General features: G+C 42.1%; 1 protein-coding gene across 1 annotated transcript; it reads right to left on the bottom strand.

The window, feature by feature from the left end:
* Positions 1–1,863: 1,863 nt before the first annotated feature.
* Positions 1,864–16,964, bottom strand: LOC115464464 (vomeronasal type-2 receptor 26-like). The gene is made up of 5 exons (XM_030194842.1): positions 16,914–16,964; positions 16,685–16,762; positions 14,097–14,315; positions 3,265–3,391; positions 1,864–2,759 (listed from the first exon to the last, which is right to left on the bottom strand). Exons 1-5 carry the CDS (start codon positions 16,962–16,964, stop codon positions 1,864–1,866), a joined length of 1,371 nt encoding a protein of 456 aa, XP_030050702.1.
* Between the last annotated feature and the right edge of the window lie 675 nt (positions 16,965–17,639).

The raw sequence follows: 17,639 nt of genomic DNA, 5'->3' as shown, positions 1-17,639 counted from the left end.
TTCATATGGTGTGTTGGTCATCATTCAGTTCCGTCTCCTCTGTCAGATAATCAAAAATGTATTCGGCTTCACATCCCACTTCTTCTGAAAATGACCCTATATTATCAATTCTCTCCATTAATTTATTCTATTTAAAATGAATACAAGTCTCCATTCTGGCATTTTACCTTCCTCATTGAAATTATCTGTGTTTAAAAAAGATTTTGAAAAAAGTACTGTTGGAACCCTCTTTGCCTAATGGTTAGTGCAGTAGGCTGAGTACCAGGGGAACTGGGTTCAGTTTCCACTGCAGCTCCTTCTGATTCTGGGCAGGTCACTTAACCTTCCATTGCTCCATTCACAAAATAAGTACCTGTATATAATATGTAAACTGCTTTGATTGTAACCATAGGAATGCAGTATATCAAGTCTCTGCCCCTTCCTCTCTCCCCTTTCCCCTTTCAGAATCAAGCTTAGAAATAATTCAGGAAGTTCCAATTCCACTCTTCCCCCCTCCCCCACCACCCCCACAGTGATTTCTGGCACTGCTATCTCTCTCAGAGGAAATAGATTCAATTCCCAATGCAGCTCCTTTTGACTCTAGACAAGTCACTTAGGTGTGCTAGCGTTTTTAGTGTGTGCTAATGATTAGCACATCCTAAACGCTAGAGACACCCTAAGAAATGTATGGATGTCTCTAACGTTTAGCGCGTGCTTATTTTTAATGCATGCTAAAAAAGCTAGTGCACCTTTTTAAAAGGACCCCTTAACCCTCCATTGCCCAAGGGACAAAATAAGTAACTGTATAAACTGATTTGATTGTAACCACAGAAAGGCAATATATCAAATCCATCCCCTTTCCAAAATAGCCCCCAAGGGTTACTGCACTGTTCCCTGATGTTTGGAGGATGATCTAGAAATCAGTTTATTACAATAAAAAGATAACACCAACAACTTTATTATTGACCACTACAAATGATAACAATATTTGATTTAATCCATCCTTTAATGTAGAACTAGATGACTTGAATTGAGGTAGAACTAGAGGACATGAATTGAGGTTGAAGGGGGGCAGACTCAGGACTAATGTCAGGAAGTATTTTTTCACGGAGAGGGTGGTAGATATGTGGAATGCCCTCCCACGGGAGGTGGTGGAGATGAAAACGGTAATGGAATTCAAACATGCGTGGGATAAACACAAAGGAATCCTGTTAAGAAGGAATGGGTCTATGGAATCTTAGCGGGGATTGGGTAGTGATGCCGGTAATTGGGAAACAAAATGGGAGCTGGGCAGACTTCTATGGTCTATGCCCTGATTGTGACTGAATAGATAGAGATGGGCTTGAGTGTAAATTTTAAGGTGTTTTGACGTTAGCTTCAGAACTTAGTACAAGAACAGTGCTGGGCAGACTTCTACGGTCTGTGCCCTGAGAAAGGCAAGGACAAATCAAACTCGGGTATACATGTAAAGTATCACATTCCATGTAAATGAGTTTATCTTGTTGGGCAAACTGGATGGACCATACAGGTCTTTATCTGCCATCATTTACTATGTTACTATGTTTATATAAATCAGGGGCGTAGCCAGACAGCAGATTTTGGGTGGGCCTAGGCAAGAAGTGGGTGGGCACCAAATGTTCTCTCCCCCACCCCTACATCAAAAAAATATCTCAGCTGGTGGGAAAATGCTTCTCTCCATTCTCCACCTTGGTAGTCTGCAGCAGGTGTGTGCTGAAAACTGAGCATGCGAAGGTGCCTGTATTGTGGAGAGCAGCATTTTCATTACCATGTGCTACTGTTGGATGGGCCTGAGCCCTAAGTGGGTGGAACCCAGCCCACCCAGGCCCACCTGTGGCTACGCCACTGATATAAATATTAATAATTCTAGTTTTTTGATAAGCATTTTCTGCTGTTCCTTTCAGGTCTCAGCAGAATAATGTAGCACTTAGGGAAAAAGATACAGCCCAGAAGTCCAGCACTGGAGGCAAGGATAGCAAACATCTCCACTGCCACCATGTACTTGCCCTTGGTGCTCAGGTACGTTGGAATAAAGGAGATCCAGACATTGCAAAACACCAACATGCTGAAGGTAATGTTCTTGGCCTCATTAAACCTGTCAGGTAGATTTCTTGCAAGGAAAGCTACAATAAAGCTGATACCAGCCAAAAATCCCAGATATCCCAGAACACAGTAAAATGCAACTATTGACCCTTCATTACATTCAGTTAGTATTGTTCCAGTTTCTGATCTCATATTAAGATATGGGAATGGGGGAGCAATGAACAACCAAACAAGACACAGAATAGTTTGTATAAGGGAGCAGAAAAGGATTATAAAAATTGAGATCCTGGAACCCATCCATTTCCGGAGCTTGCTTCCAGGCTTTGTGGCATGAAAGGCTATGAAAACATTGATGGTTTTTGCCAATACTGAGGAGAGAGCAATGGAGAAACTGATCCCAAAGGCAGTGTATCGGAGAATACAGGTCACTTTGTCAGGGTGGCCGAGGAATACCAAGGAGCAGAGGAAGCAGAGCATGAGGGAAATGAGAAGAATGTAACTGAGTTGTCGGTTGTTGGCTTTTACTATGGGGGTATCTTTGTAATGAATAAAGATCCCCAAAATGCCAGTATTAATAAGAATTAAGAAAATGCAAATGAAAGTCAAAGTTATCCCCAAATGCTCTTCATAGGATAGGAAGGTTATCACTTTCAAGATGCAGGCATCTTTCTTCTGATTGGGCCATTGGTCCTCTGGGCATTTCATACAAGCGTCCATATCTGAGAATGAAAAATATTGTCCCATTATCTCACGAATAGCATCTGTTATAGGATGGTAACTTTTTCCTTATAAATAAGGCTTGTTTTAAAATGACAGACAGTAGCAAATACTAAACAAGTAATGAACGATGAGCTTACTGGAAATGAAATCATGCATTATCTCTTAGAAGTACTTGCATTACAACAGTATGCTTTTAAAGGATTCCATATGTCTTATTCAATTGGGGTGTGATTAGTTTTGCTAATGGTATCCAGCTGGTATTTTTGGACTAGACATAAGGTATTCCACTAGGACATGTGAAGACCCATTTTACATTAAAACTGAGATTTGCAATTGAGATGTCTAGATCAGGATGTGCTCAGTTCTGGTGATGTTTTGCAAAAGACAGGAATGCATGCATATTTTCTAGCCCATTTTGGGTCTTCAATAAAGGCTGAATATGTGCCTGATTAGCTACTAAAAAGTGCCCATGAGTGTGTCTCATGATAACATGAAATCACTCACCAGTTTGGTTGGAGACCTCGCCCTCTGGACAGGGGATGCAGTCATAGCAGCAGACAGGCTCTCCTTCCCTGGTTAATTTTCTGAACCCAGGAAGGCAACTCGGGCTGCATCTGGACTCTGGAGGTATCTGAGGATTGAGGAAAAAATCTGAATAACTTGTCATAATACTGGATTATGACTTTGTAAATGCAGTGTTACTTTTCTGTCTAAATATGAGCTAGTTTTCCCATTTAGTTTGCCAGCTCATTACCAAGCTATTCAGTAAAATAAAGAGGTCAGTATGTGCTCCATTTTAATTGGAAATATAAATAATATGAAATAAGTTTGGCCTGGAATCAGTCATTCAGGCTGATTGAGGAATGTTTTGAGCAATCTTCCTATGCTGTTCACCCTTAAGTTTGATTAAAAGTATGAGAAAATACCTCTGCTTTCTCAAGTAACTTTGAATTCTCTCTCTCCTAGTAAAGCTTGCGCTATGAGAAAAGGACTTCTAGGTTTTGTCCTTGTAGCCTACTTTTCTACCTCTAAGACTGAAAATGTACCTAATGGATCTGCTCACTATTGGTTGCTTACTATATAAGTACAGTGCAATCCGCTTAAGTGCAAGGGTCTGGGACCAAAGAAATACATGCAGTTAACCGGAGCGTGCACTTAACTGTTGTGACCCAAAAAAGAAGCTTGACATCTGATAAACATATGTACAGTACTGTTTATTATACATACAATATACAGTCTCTGTTAACTGACGTTAGGCTTACTTGAAGTAATCAGTCATAGTCCTCTGTACACTCTTGTGCCTGTGAGTTCCATAGACTACGTCTGCCAGATGGTAAAATCTGTCATAGCACTGACATCCAGTGGCCTCCAGATAGGCCCGCACGGTGTTGAGACTCTCCAGTGCTCTTGCAAAAGTGACAGGAGGTTGTTGAATTTCGTCAGCATGTGCCTCGCTGCTCATTTCATCATCTGTTTCATCATCAGCCGTTGCCTGCGTGTAGGCGCATATCTGGACATCAGTGCTGTCGTCAGCTGTTTGTAGATCGTAATCAACAGCTACGTAGTGATGTAACTCCTCTTCAGTAACACCGGCTGGGATGTCAATAGCCTGTTAATCTGACACGTTTGCAACAGCTGCATCTGTTTCGTCTCTCTCCACATCCTTAACAAAGCTTGCCTGCTTGTAGCAGTTCACAATGGTTGCCTGTGTAACATGATTCCAGGCTTCTTTCTGCATATGTAGGGAATCCAACAGTGATAGATTACGAGACAGTTCAACAGCAGGTTTATCCTTGCCAGTCTGGTCATCCATAACGCTCATCAGATGACGTAGCACAAGAGTCCGATAATGTTGTTTGAAATTGGTTATTATGCCCTGATCCATAGGTTGGATCAGGGAGGTAGTGTTTGGTGGCAGGAAGACCACCTTGACGTTAGACAGCCTGACATCATCACTGTGTGCAGCACAATTATCACAAAGCAACAAAATCTGACACTTTTGTGCCTGCATTCTAGTGTCTAACTTCTTTAGCACTGCTAAATTTCCCCAGTCATCCATGAATTTGCATTAGCCTTGTATGACACAGGAAGTTGCTTAACATTCTTGAAGCAACGGGGCTGTTTGCTCTTTCCCATGACAAGGGGTTCCAACTTCTCACTCCCATCCATATTGCAGCAAAGGAGGATCGTCAGTCGGTCCTTCGACGTTTTACCTCCTGTTGTTTCGGCTTGTTTGAATGCAAGTGTTCCATCAGGAATCGCTCGCCAGTACAGACCGTTTTCGTCAGCATTGAAAATGTCATGAGCTGCAAACTCATTCAAGAAGAACTGAAACAACCCAATTTTCAGCACCAAAGTCATCAGCGTCTTGTTTTTCACCATGCTGTTTCTTGAATTTTATGTTGTTCCTCTCCTTCCATCTTTCCAACCATCTAACAGTGGCTTTGAATTCAGTTAGTCCAAGACTTTCAGCTAGCTGATTAGCTTTCTTCATAAGCAGTGGAGCACTGACAGGAAACTGTCTGCTCCTGACTTGAGAAAACCACCGAAGAAGAGCATCTTCTACCTCCTCAGCTTTTCCTGCCCATTTGCGTTTCCGTTGTGGATTTGTATTTTTTTGCCAGTCTTCCAGAAGCTGGTCTTTCTGCTTCAAGATACATGAAATTTGACTGGGATTGACACAATATTCTTTAACAATAGATGCTTGACTTTGTTTGTTTTCTAATTTTTTAAGAACTTCTATTCGTTCAGCCAGTTGCACGACGATGACCCCAGTGTACACTCTAACAACATTCTTTCGCTTATTCTGCCTGTGCCAGTTAAAGAGGCGGTAAATTTGAAATCTCGTTGGTTTTCACGCGCCAATTGGCTTCCATATTCCATGTGTGCGCTTATGCGGAGTCTTTCCTGCAGAGGAGCGGTCTTAAACCATGCATATAAGCCAATCTTGCACTTATCAGTGGTGCGCTAAACCGAAGTTTGTCCCCATAGACATTGATGGCGCCAAAAACGGGACCGAAGTATGGCATGCAGTTAAACAGAGCATGCGCTTATCCGACGTGTACTTAAATGGAGTGCACTGTACTTTTGTTTCTTTATCATTTAGCTAATACCTTTATCCAGAATGAGTTTCATTCAGGTAAGTAGGCATTTTTTGTTTAAACTTGTTGCCTTGTCAAATGGATATATTTTGGCCAAATTTAATTTGATATGTGAGAATCCAGCAAGGTTGTTCCAGGACCATGGCCTAATATTATACAGACAGCAATACTATACAGCTACTGTCAGGATAACTTATCCAATGATATTAAATTACACTGCAGAAATAGCAAGTCTAATTTCAATTGATAACTTATCTATATAAAGTTAGGCCGGTGTAGTCAGCAGGCTAAACTGTATAACTATTAATATTGAATATAGCCTGAAGATATGCAGATAATTTAGCGTATCTTTTTGCAGTCATGGTAACATTGCAACATAGTAAATGAAGACAGATAAAGATCTGAATGGTCTATCCAGTCTGCCCAACAGTCACACTCATTATCACCATGGTTAATCCAACGATGAATGTGATATAAAATACTTGAAAATTGTCTTTTTTTTGGCATTTCTGGGATGTAGACCATTGTAGTCTGCCTGGCTCTTTCCTTAGGTTCAAACTGCTGAAGATGCTGTCAAAGCCCACACCAGCCTATCCAAATCCATCTTATTTATTTATTTATTTATTTATTTATTTATTTAATGAATTCTAGTAGCCCACTGTTATCCACAAACAAGTTTTGGTTCAAAGTTACTTACAAATTACATTCTGGTTAACAGTTACAGTATTGGTTTGTGTTTTACAGTTAAGTTGAGACATGTTTCTGGTTTACAAATTACAGTTTACATTTTAGTTAGGGACTTATAATGAAGGTAGTGTTATATTATTTATAGTAGACAATTTTTAAAGAGGTATGTTTTCAGTTCTTTTCTGAAAAGGAGATAGTTTGTGATGCTTCTTGTGATCTTTGGTATTGTGTTCCACCATTTGGAATCCAGGTAGTTGAATCTGGCCATGTAAGTTCTGGTTTCAGGACTTACGTTTCTTGGAGATAGTTCTATCAAGTTTAGCATCTATTCTAGAGCCAAACTGAATAATACTTTGTAGATGATGGTGCACACTTTGAAGATCAGACTTGCCTTGATTGGCAGCCAGTGTAGAGTTTTGAGTAGTGGGGTAGCTCTTTCATATTTTGACTTCCTGAAAATTAGTCTTGCTGTTCTGTTTTGGACAGTTTAGAAGGATTTCTGTGCACTTTCCTTGCAGCCAAAATATACTGCATTGCAGTAATCTAGTTGTGATAGTATCGTCGATTGTACCATTACACAGAATGATTGTCTAGGAAAATAGTCTCTGATCCTTTCCATAGTGTTCTGAAGCATTTTGTTGTTACTGCTGATAACTATCTAGTGTAAGAAGTTTGTCAAGAATGATTCCCAGTATTTTAAATTGTGTTTCAATTTGGTATGTTTGGTGGTTGATTGTAAAGTTTTGGTGGGCTATGGGATTATGTGGGTTTGACAGAACCATGAATTTGGTTTTGTCCCTGTTTAATTTGAGTTTGAAGGTTTCAGCCCAGTTTTCCTTAAGGTCCTGTCCTATTTTAACTTTGTCCATTATTTCTGTGATATTATTGTTGTTAGGTATGTTGATGGTGATATCATTCATGTAAATGAATGGGTTAAAGCCCATTAACTCCAGTTTTTTTCCTGAGTGGAGCCATCATTATATTAAATAGTGTTGGTGTTATTGGAGAACCCTGTGGTACCCCACACTTGAAGGTCCAGGGGGTTGATAACTGGTTGGACATCTTTACAATGTAGGATTTGGTCTTTAGGAAGCCACTGAACAATGCGGCCACTGTACGTTGACTTCCACGTAGTCGAGCACGGTCATCAGTGTTTCGTGATCTACTAGGTCGAATGTTCTTGACATGTCAAATTGCATCAATAGTATAGTCCATCCTTGGCTTATTATGCTTTTGAACTTTGTTATCAGGGTTGTTTCAATGTTGTATTGTGGTCTGAAACCTGATTAGGATTTGTGTAGGATTGAGAATTTTGTAAGGTATTCCATTAGTTGTTGTGTTACTAATCCTTCCTTCATTTTGGTTAAAAGCGGTCTACAGTTTGTGAGATCGCTGATCTTGTTGGTTGTGTTCTTGGGGATTGGTGTGACTATGATTTTGCCTTTATCTTTTAGGAATTGGCTTTCTCCTAACATGTATGTGATATGTTTGGTGCTGCATTCGATGAACCATTCTGGTGGATTTTTCATCATGTAGTTAGGGCATTTTTCTAGCAGACATTTCATATGTGCATATTTTGTCAGTAGTGCCTTTACTGTGCTCATTTTGGGTGATTCGAATGCAGACCAGATTCTGTCTGCCACGGTATCAGTGTTGTTGGTTTCACAGTCTTGTAAGAAGTCAGTGATGGATGTTTGCAGTATCGCGAGGTTAGATCTTGTCTTTGTTATTTTTTGTTGGAAATATTGTGCTAGCTCATCTGCTGTAGGTGGCGTTTCAGTTGATGCCACTATGTCCTGTGTTTTCAGTAGACTGTTCATGAGTTCAAATATTTTTTTCAGATTCATCTGTGCTGAATTTGTGTATGTGTTGAACTATTTCGCTTAGGCTTTCTTTGTAGTATGTTTGTATGTTCTTATGGCTTTTCTCCATATGTCTTTGCTTATTTCTGTTTTATTTTTGGCCCATATTCTTTCTAGTCTCCTTCATTATAAGTCCCTTCTGCTCAGTGTGCTGCTGCGGCTAAGAAAGCAAATAGAATGTTAGGTATTATCAGGAAAGGGATGGAAAACAAAAATGAGGATATTATAATGCCACTGTATCGGTCCATGGTACGACCGCACCTAGAGTATTGTATTCAATTCTGGTCGCCGCACCTCAAAAAAGATATAGTGGAATTAGAAAAGGTGCAGAGAAGGGCAACAAAGATGATTAAGGGGATGGGACGACTTTCCTATGAGGAAAGGCTAAAGCGACTGGGGCTCTTCAGCTTGGAGAAAAGATGGCTGAGGGGTGATATGATAGGAGTATATAAAATAATGAGTGGAGTGGAAAAGATAGATATGGAAATCTGTTTACGCTTTCCAAAAATACTAGGACAAGGGGGCATGCGATGAAGCTGGAGTGCAGTAAGTTTAAAACAAAGAAAATTTTTCTTTACACAGCGCGTAATTCGGCTCTGGAATTCGTTGCCAGAGAATGTGGTTAAGGCGGTTAGCTTAGCAGAGTTTAAGAAAGGTTTGGACGACTTCCTGAAGGAAAAGGCCATAGAATGTTATTAAATGGACGTAGAAAAAATCCACTATTCCTGGGACAAGCAGTACAAAATGCTTTGCTCTGCGTATCTTGTTGGGTGACTGTGACCCGGATGGGCCACTGTCGGAGACAGGGTGCTGGGCTAGATGGACCTTTGGTCTGTCCCAGTGTGGCGATGCTTATGTCTTATAGTTTTTTCATCTGCAGTAGCTCTTCATTGAACCAGGGTCTTATTTTTGTTTTAAGTGGTGCTATGTTATCCAGTGTGTTTTTGCATGTTTCATCCCAGTTCCTCATGAAATGGGTGTCATTTGGTTCTAAATTCTTATATTCATTCATCACTGTTGTCCAGAAGCTGTGGTTGTCCACCTTTCCTCTGGTCGTGAATGTGTGTGGTGGTCCTGGTTTTCTGTTTTTTTTCCATTCACTTTCCATTGCAGTGTAAAAGTAAGCTTGTCTGACCACGGTACCTCTTCCCATTTGTTGTTTTCTATTGTGTGGTTGTTGTTTGCTGGTAATCTGTGGGCTAGTATGTCCAATAAGTGTCCTTTTATGTCTGATGAGTTGCCTTGTACTGTAGTGAAGTTCCATTGATTGGGGAAGTTTGTTAGGGTTTTTGTGTTGGGGTTGCTTTGTTTGTCTAGGTGCAGATTGATATTGCCAATTAGTAGAATATTTTGTTTGTTTGTGAAGGTGTTTGATACAAAGTCCATGAAATTGTCTCAGGCATTTGTCCAGCTACCTGGGGGTCAATAGAACAATATGATACATTGTTGACTGGTGAGTGTTGTGTCAGTGATTTTGCATGCCAAAATTTTTTTTGCTGAGGATAAATGTTTAGCGATCAGCTCAACTGTGATAGTGGATTTATATATTATTGCGACTTCCCCTTCTTTCTTTTTGTTTCTGTTGATGTGTATTGTTTTTTATCCTGGTGGGCATAGGTCCAGCAGAACTGGGTCATCTTCTAGGTGTATCCATGTTTCTGTTATGAGTAATAAGCCTAGTTTTTCATTTTCAATCCAGACTCTCAGTAGGGTTGTTTTATTGACTGCTGATCGTGCATTTATATATCCTATAGGTATCTTGGTGTATGTATCGTAACTGATTTTGATGTGTTTGATAATCTGTAGTTGTCTGTCTGTTTTAAGGTTGTGATCTTGTTGTGCATTGTTCTGGCTTGTCTTTTTGTTGTTGGCTGTTTGTTTTGTCTCTATTTTGTTATGCGGGCTGTAATTTGGTTCTTCCAGTTGTTTGTAGTGTATTTGTTTGTCCATGATGCATATGGGGATTTTGTTCAGTTCATTAGGTGATGGTGTACGCTGGGGGTGAGAACTATCATGGGGCTGCTGTGGTAGCCCGGTGGTACTTACCTTTTATTTATTTATTTAGGTACATTTATACCCCGCATTATCCCACAAAAGGCCCCTAAAAAACGAGCGTGTCTCTTGGGAAGCAAAAAACAGAGAATCTTATTCAAGAACTAATTTTAACAAACTTCTCTAAAAAGACAGGTTTTACATTTTTCTTCACTAAGAAAAAAAGAAAACTGAGCAGCACAATAAATATTAAAATCACTCCAAGACCTCAATGCTTGAACTGCAAGAAGTCTCTTCACTCCCTTAATAGACAGAAGGACAAAAAGTGAATTGTGAAATCATCTTCTTTCCCTATTATTGGAAATAAATTTTATATGATCCATTATATAATTTGGGCATTCACCATTTAGAATCATATAAAAAGCAAAAGAGTTTGAACATGGTCCTCACCTCTATAAGCAACCAGTGTAATTCAACAAAATATGAAGAACCTTTATCCTGCTTCTGTGGTGAAAACATTAATCAGATTGCAGTGTTCTGGATTGTTTGCAATTGCTGGATAACTTGTCTAGGCACACCCAAATATATAAGATTGCAATAGTCTAACTTGGACAAAAGCAACGCCTGTACTAATAATCTGAACAACTCAAATTCAAAATACTTTCTTATGCATCTTAAATTCCTCAAAAGAAAGAAGGAACTCGTAGTCAGAGCATTGAGTTTAGAGTCAAGGGATAAATTCTGGTCAACATAAACCCCCCAGTGTCTTTGTAAAGGAAGAAAGTGAATACCTAATTTGATCTACCATTATATGGTCCACTAAAGGGTCAGGATTGTTATCAAAAAGTAAAACATTTGGTCATATCAGTGTTTAACTTGAGTCGATAGCATGACATCCAGGATCTAATCAATGTTAAACATCTTTTAATACCTGATGATACTGAATTTATAGATGAGTAAATTGGAATTAACACTGTAATATCCTCAGCATTACTGTAAGTAATGTAACCCTCTCATGTATTTATTTAATATTTATTAGGTTTTATTTACTGCCTTTTTGAAGTAATTCATTCAAGGTGGTGTACAATAAGAATACATCAAACATGAGCAATAGACAATTACAGTAGTAAAAATATTCAAATAACGATACAAAGGATGGCGTGGAGGGGCATAATCAAAAGGGATGCCCAAATTTTGCTGAGGACGTCCTCGCAAAACGTCCTGGTGGAGGGGCGGGGAAACCCGTATTATCGAAACAAGATGGATGTCCATCTTTCATTTCGATAATACGGTCGGGGACGCCCAAACCTTGACATTTAGGTCGTCCTTAGAGATGGTCGTCCCTAGACTTGGTCGTTTCTGATTTTCGGCGATAATGGAAACCAAGGACGCCCATCTCATAAACGACCAAATGCAAGCCCTTTGGTCATGGGAGGAGCCAGCATTCATAGTGCACTGGTCCCCCTGACATGCCAGGACACCAACCGGGCACCCTAGGGGGTACCGCAGTGGACTTCACAAATTGCTCCCAGGTACATAGCTCCCTTACCTTGGGTACTGAGCCTCCCAAACTCCCCCCAAAACCCACTACCCACAACTGTACACCACTACCATAGCCCTTACGGGTGAAGGGGGTACCTAGATGTGGGTACAGTGGGTTTCTGATGGGTTTTGGAGGGCTCACATTTACCAGCACAAGTATAACAGGTGGGGAAGATGGGCCTGGGTCCGCCTGTCTGAAGTGCACTGCACCCACTAAAACTGCTCCAGGGACCTGCATACTGCTGTGATGGACCTTAGTATGACATTTGAGGCTGGCATAGAGGCTGGCACAAAATATTTTTAAAGGTGTTTTTGAGGGTGGGAGGGGGTTAGTGACCACTGGGGGAGTAAGGAGAAGTGGTCCTCGATTCTCTCCATTGGTCATCTGGTCAGTTTGGGCACCTTTTTGTGGCTTGGTCGAAAGAAAAACAGGACCAGGTAAAGTCGTCCAAGTGCTCGTCAGGGACACCCTTTTTTTTCCATTATGGGTCGAGGACGCCCATGTGTTAGGCATGCCCAAGTCCCGCCTTCGCTACGCCTCCAACACATCCCCGTGAACTTTGGTCATCCCCACAATGGAAAGCAGTTGGGGACGTCCAAAATCAACCCTGTGAGAAGGATGCCCATCTTCCGATCTGTGTCGAAAGATGGGCGTCCTTCTCTTTCGAAAATGAGCCTGCTAGTATACTACTTACAATGTCAACACAATACGTAATAGAACATTTGAATTGACAGTGAAAGGTATAAGCAAAGATAAACGGCCCCTTTTACTAAGCTGTGTAAGCATCTATGTGTGCCCAACGTGCGTCAAAATGAACTTACTGCCCGACTACCAGGTGCCTCTTGCAGTAATTTTATTTTTGGCATGCGTCTGCAAAATATTTTCTATTTTCAGACGCGTGTAGCAGATGCATGGCAAGTGGCATCTGACGCACGTAGTTCATTACCGTGCAGATTCTTTACCACTAGGTCTATGGCTGGCGGTAAGGTCAGACACCTAAAATAGATGCACGGCAATTTTGATTTTGCCACACGTCCATTTTTGTCAAAAAAGGCATTTTTTGTATGAGCACTGAAAAATATTTCTGCACGCGCCCAAAACCTGCGCCTACACTACCGTAAACCACTTTTTACTGCAGCTTAGTAAAAGGACCCCATAGATAGGTAAGAGAGTAAGAGGAGTTAGAAAGTAAGGTGACTAGATTAAAGAAAGATGCATGTAAGGTCAGAGAGATGGTTAAATATTATCTCAGCTATGGCAGGAGTGAATAAACATGTCCTGCTGCAGTAGGAGTGGAGGAGTGGCCTAGTGGTTAGAGCACTGGTCTTGATATCCCACTGCTACTCCTTGTGATCTTGGGCAAGTCACTTAACCCTCCATTACCTCAGGTACAAAATTAGACTGTGAGCTCTTCAGGGGCAGAGACATACCCAGTGTACCTAAATGGAACTCACCTTGAGCTACTACTGAAAAAGGTGTGAGCAAAATCCAAGTAAATAATAAATAAATAATAATAAATATATACAGCCCATGTCACTCCTTGTGTGTATGAGTGAGACTAACAAGTTAGTTACTTCTTCCATTAAAGGCCTGGTGGGGGCAACACCAGAGAAGGCTCACTTGCAGGTATCACTTCATGTAATGTCTTTTGTAGAGAGTGTGGTAAGTTGCAAATCCAAAGAATTTAAGAATATGTTAAACAATGTAGGTGACAAAGGAGATCTCTGTGGGACTCCTACAAGGATTTCTCCAACTATCTGATAACTTTCCATTATGTTTTACTTTATATGACCTAGAAACCAAAAATCCTCTAAACCAATATATTATCATCAATACCTTTATAATTAAGTTCAGAAAGCAAAATGTCATAATGTCCAAAAGATTGCTCAGAATGGAGGGTCAGTGGGAGGGCATTCCAAAGACAGGAAACCAGATAAAAGAAAGCAAAGTGATGTGTAGATTCCAGATGAGACAAATGGACCAGCAGGATAGAAAGGTGGTAGGCAAAGAGAGAATGGAGAGGGCAAGAAGAAGTGTAAAGAGAAATGACAGCAGTGAAATAATGGGGGGGGGGGGGGGGGGGGGGGGGTATGCCAAAGTGAAGAGGCTTAAATGCCAGCGCGAGGAGCTTAAATTGAATTCAAATCTGACCTTAGTCAATGTGCTTGTCCACTTTTCATAGATAGTAAATTCCTGCTCTGGTGGAGCATAAGGGTTATAACTTCCAACAATTTCATTACTCCATGTCCCATTGGGTAGAAAGACTGGACTTATAATATCATAACCAATAGCGAGATCACCATTCTCATAAAAAAAAAGCTCCTCACCCACAGCGTTCTTAAAGTGGAGGTTCTTCAGATAATGATGAAGCTAATGAAAAAGAGAGACATTATTATTAGTGAAGCTCACTGCAGTGATACACTCCTAACTTCAAGCACATATAATCTGCTCCTGATTTTAGGGACATGTTTTCAAGTACATTCTCATGCCTAACATGCACAGAGCAAGTATATTCTATAACACTGTGCATAAATTTTAGGAATGCCTATGACCCGCTTTTGCTCCTCCACCTTTTGAGATCTGCATGGTATATCTGTTAATGAGATGCAACGCTGAAGACTAGAACAGGGGTGTTGTCCTGATGCAGCTATGGCAAAACATGGCCATGTTGACATAGGTCCTGAGTGTACCTGTGATAAATGTTGAAAATTTTGAGCACTGTACACATTCATACACAACAAGCAGAAAGTCATAATAAATTAAGAGGCTGCTAGGTCCCCAGTTTCCCTGTCACCCTATACCTTTAGCTAATTCAAAATAATGAGTTTGAAGCTGGATTTTAAAATTAGCAAATGATAATTCTGACCAGATATATGATTGAAGAGCATTCCAGAGCATTGGAGCTAAAAAGAAAAATGCTGAGCTCCTCGTCGATTCATAATGTGGTACCTCAGTCAGTTGAGAGCATTCTGGTGAGTTTTTCATCATGTAGTTGGGGCATTTGTGAATTAGACATTATACATTCATGTATTTTGTTAATAGTGTCTTTACTGTGTTTAGTTGGGGTGGTTTGAACGTGATCCATATTCTCTCAGCTTTGATGTGGTTATCATGTGTTTCACAGTCCTGTAGGGTAGTCTGTGATATTTATTTGTGGCTTTGCAAGGTTTGATATTGTTTGTTATTTTGTTTTTGAAGTATTGTGCCAGTTGCTAGATAACTAAGAAAAGTAAATAGAGCCAGATAAAGACCATATGGCCTATATAGTCTGCCCATCCATGCCATCTACTCTCCCTGTCACTCCCTTAGAGATCCTATATACTTGTGCCAAGCTCTCTTGAATTCAGACACTGTTTTTGTCTCCACTACTTCCATTGTGAGGCCGTTCCATGAATTCACCACCTTTTCTGTGAAGTATTTCCTTAGGTTACTCCTGAGTGTCAGGCCTATACCACGATCTGTGAGCCCCTGTGCCAAACATTGTCTGGCAGCCAGACAGTTCTGATCTTACCTGGAGAATCAGGACAGGAACTTCCTAAGGAAGGCAGGACTGTACACAGGATGGACAGCAGACAGATGGCAAAAGGCAAGGTCCAGGTCCAAACAAAGGTTCAAGGCAGGCGGAAGGCAACAGCAAAGTCCAGGTTCAAAACAGGTTCAAGGCAGGCGGCAGGCAAAAGCAGAGTCCAGGTCCAAACAGGTTCAAGGCAGGCGGCAGGCAAAAGCAAAGTCCAGGTCCAAACAGAGGTTCAAGACAGGCGGCAGGCAAAAGCAAAGTCCAGGTCCAAACAGGTTCAAGGCAGGCGGCAGGCAAAAGCAAAGTCCAGGTCCAAACAGAGGTTCAAGGCGGGCGGCAGGCAAAAGCAAAGTCCAGGTCCAAACAGGTTCAAGGCAGGCGGCAGGCAAAAGCAAAGTCCAGGTCCAAACAGAGGTTCAAGGCAGGCGGCAGGCAAAAGCAAAGTCCAGGTCCAAACAGGTTCAAGGCAGGCGGCAGGCAAAAGCAAAGTCCAGGTCCAAACAGAGGTTCAAGGCAGGCGGCAGGCAAAAGCAAAGTCCGGGTCCAAACAGGTTCAAGGCAGGTAAACAATCCAAACACACAGAACTCAGGAATCCACACAAGCAGAAGCCGAAGCAAAGTGTTCTGCCAGCGTCTGTACTTAAATAGCCCCCTCCATCAGGAAGACAACCATCAGCTGTCCGGGGGGTGGAGCCTACAACCAGCCCCAGGGCTCTGGATAGGCTGGTCACAGAGAGAGGGCGGAGTCCAGCCGCGACCAGCCAATCCGGACCCAGAAGGGGCGTTCTCCATGCTCCCGGGTCCAGCGCCCGGAAGAGACTCTTCAGCTTGTGAGCGCCGCCGCTGCCAAAATGGCCGGCGCTCTCCAGCCGCCACAGCGCTATAGCGGCGAACCGGCACAGTCCAGGAGGCAGGCAAGACTCCCTGAACACACCGCCCATAGCCAGCGATACCCCGCTCTCTCCTGCTCGCGGAGCGAGGCATCACTGCGGGCAGGGTGGCACAGGTAAGGGACGTGACAGTACCCCCCCCCCCCGTAAGCCCCCCTCCTCCGTCTCGGTCCTGGTTTTTTAGGGTAACGAGAGTGGAACTCGTGCAACAAATCAGGGGCAAGGATATTATCAACTGGCTCCCAGAAGTTATCCTCAGGACCAAAGTTCTTCCACGAGATCAAGTAAAATAATCGTCCTCTTTGGAATTTAGAATCAAGAATTTCCTTTACCTCAAACTCAGGATCAGGGTCAGAGTCTGGAACCAGAATCTTCTTTGGTGCAGGATGCCAGTGGGAAGTCTGAAAAGGCTTAAGCAGAGACACATGGAAAGCATTGTGAATGCGAAGATTACCAGGTAAGTGAAGATGATAGACCACCGTCCCCACTCTAGATTTCACAGAAAATGGACCGATGAAGCGAGGAGCAAACTTAAGGGAGGGAAGACGAAGTTTGAGGTACTTGGTACTGAGCCATACTCTCTGTCCTGGCTGGAATACGGGAGCGGCACATCGAAGCCGGTCAGCAAACTGCTTATACCGTGCGGCCGCCCTCCCCAACTGCTGACGAACCGTCCTGTTATGATTCTGCCGGTTTGGCTGAGGGGGAGGGGGGACGTCTCTTCTGATTGGCTGCCAGGAGTTGTGCTGACGTCAGGGGATAGTACTTTAGCCTGCAGCTGAAGAGTTTATCTGCTTTTGCGTTACTTATTTGGTGGTAACAGGAAAGCCTGATAGGTTTCTCTCAGAACGTGCTCTAGGTTCTGACAGGGATCTGTGTTGATTTAGAGTATTCTTTTCCTTCCCTCTGGGTTAGCTGCTGCTGTGTTTGTGTGTGTGTGCGTAGCTCTGTAATCAGGGTCAGCTGCTCGTTTGTTTAGTGGGGGCTGGGCATTGCTCAGCCTCCAGGGCTCTGGGCTGAGTGAGAGCGTTCTCCTTTGTTTGTTTGTTTTAAAGATTTCTCTTCCCAGTGTCCCGGCCTGCTGGCTCAGTGAGTTTATCCCTTTGTGTACTGTGTGTATTGTATTCCTGCCTCTGCCTATGTGTTTGTTTGGATGGGCCTCACTCCCTCTGATTGTTTGTTGATTTATGGCACTCTCTCTCTGCTGGCTCTACAAGCTTAACCCTTTGTGTTCTGGGTGCCTCTGTCTACAGTGGGGTTGAGGCAAAGGCTTTCTGCCTTCCTTTT

This window comes from Microcaecilia unicolor, chromosome 3 (assembly GCF_901765095.1).
Source record: "Microcaecilia unicolor chromosome 3, aMicUni1.1, whole genome shotgun sequence".
Lineage (NCBI taxonomy): Eukaryota > Metazoa > Chordata > Amphibia > Gymnophiona > Siphonopidae > Microcaecilia > Microcaecilia unicolor.
This window is presented reverse-complemented; position numbering and strand designations above follow the sequence as displayed.

Excerpts from the sequence above, each read along its gene's own strand:
- LOC115464464 (XM_030194842.1), bottom strand. The coding sequence starts at position 16,964 with ATGTGCCGCTCCCGTATTCCAGCCAGGACAGAGAGTATGGCTCAGTAC. Across the intron at positions 16,763-16,913 it reads AGAGTATGGCTCAGTACCAA|CCTTTTCAGACTTCCCACTG; the intron begins GTACCTCAAACT and ends TCTCTGCTTAAG. Across the intron at positions 2,760-3,264 it reads CGAGGTCTCCAACCAAACTG|ATATGGACGCTTGTATGAAA; the intron begins GTGAGTGATTTC and ends TTTCATTCTCAG.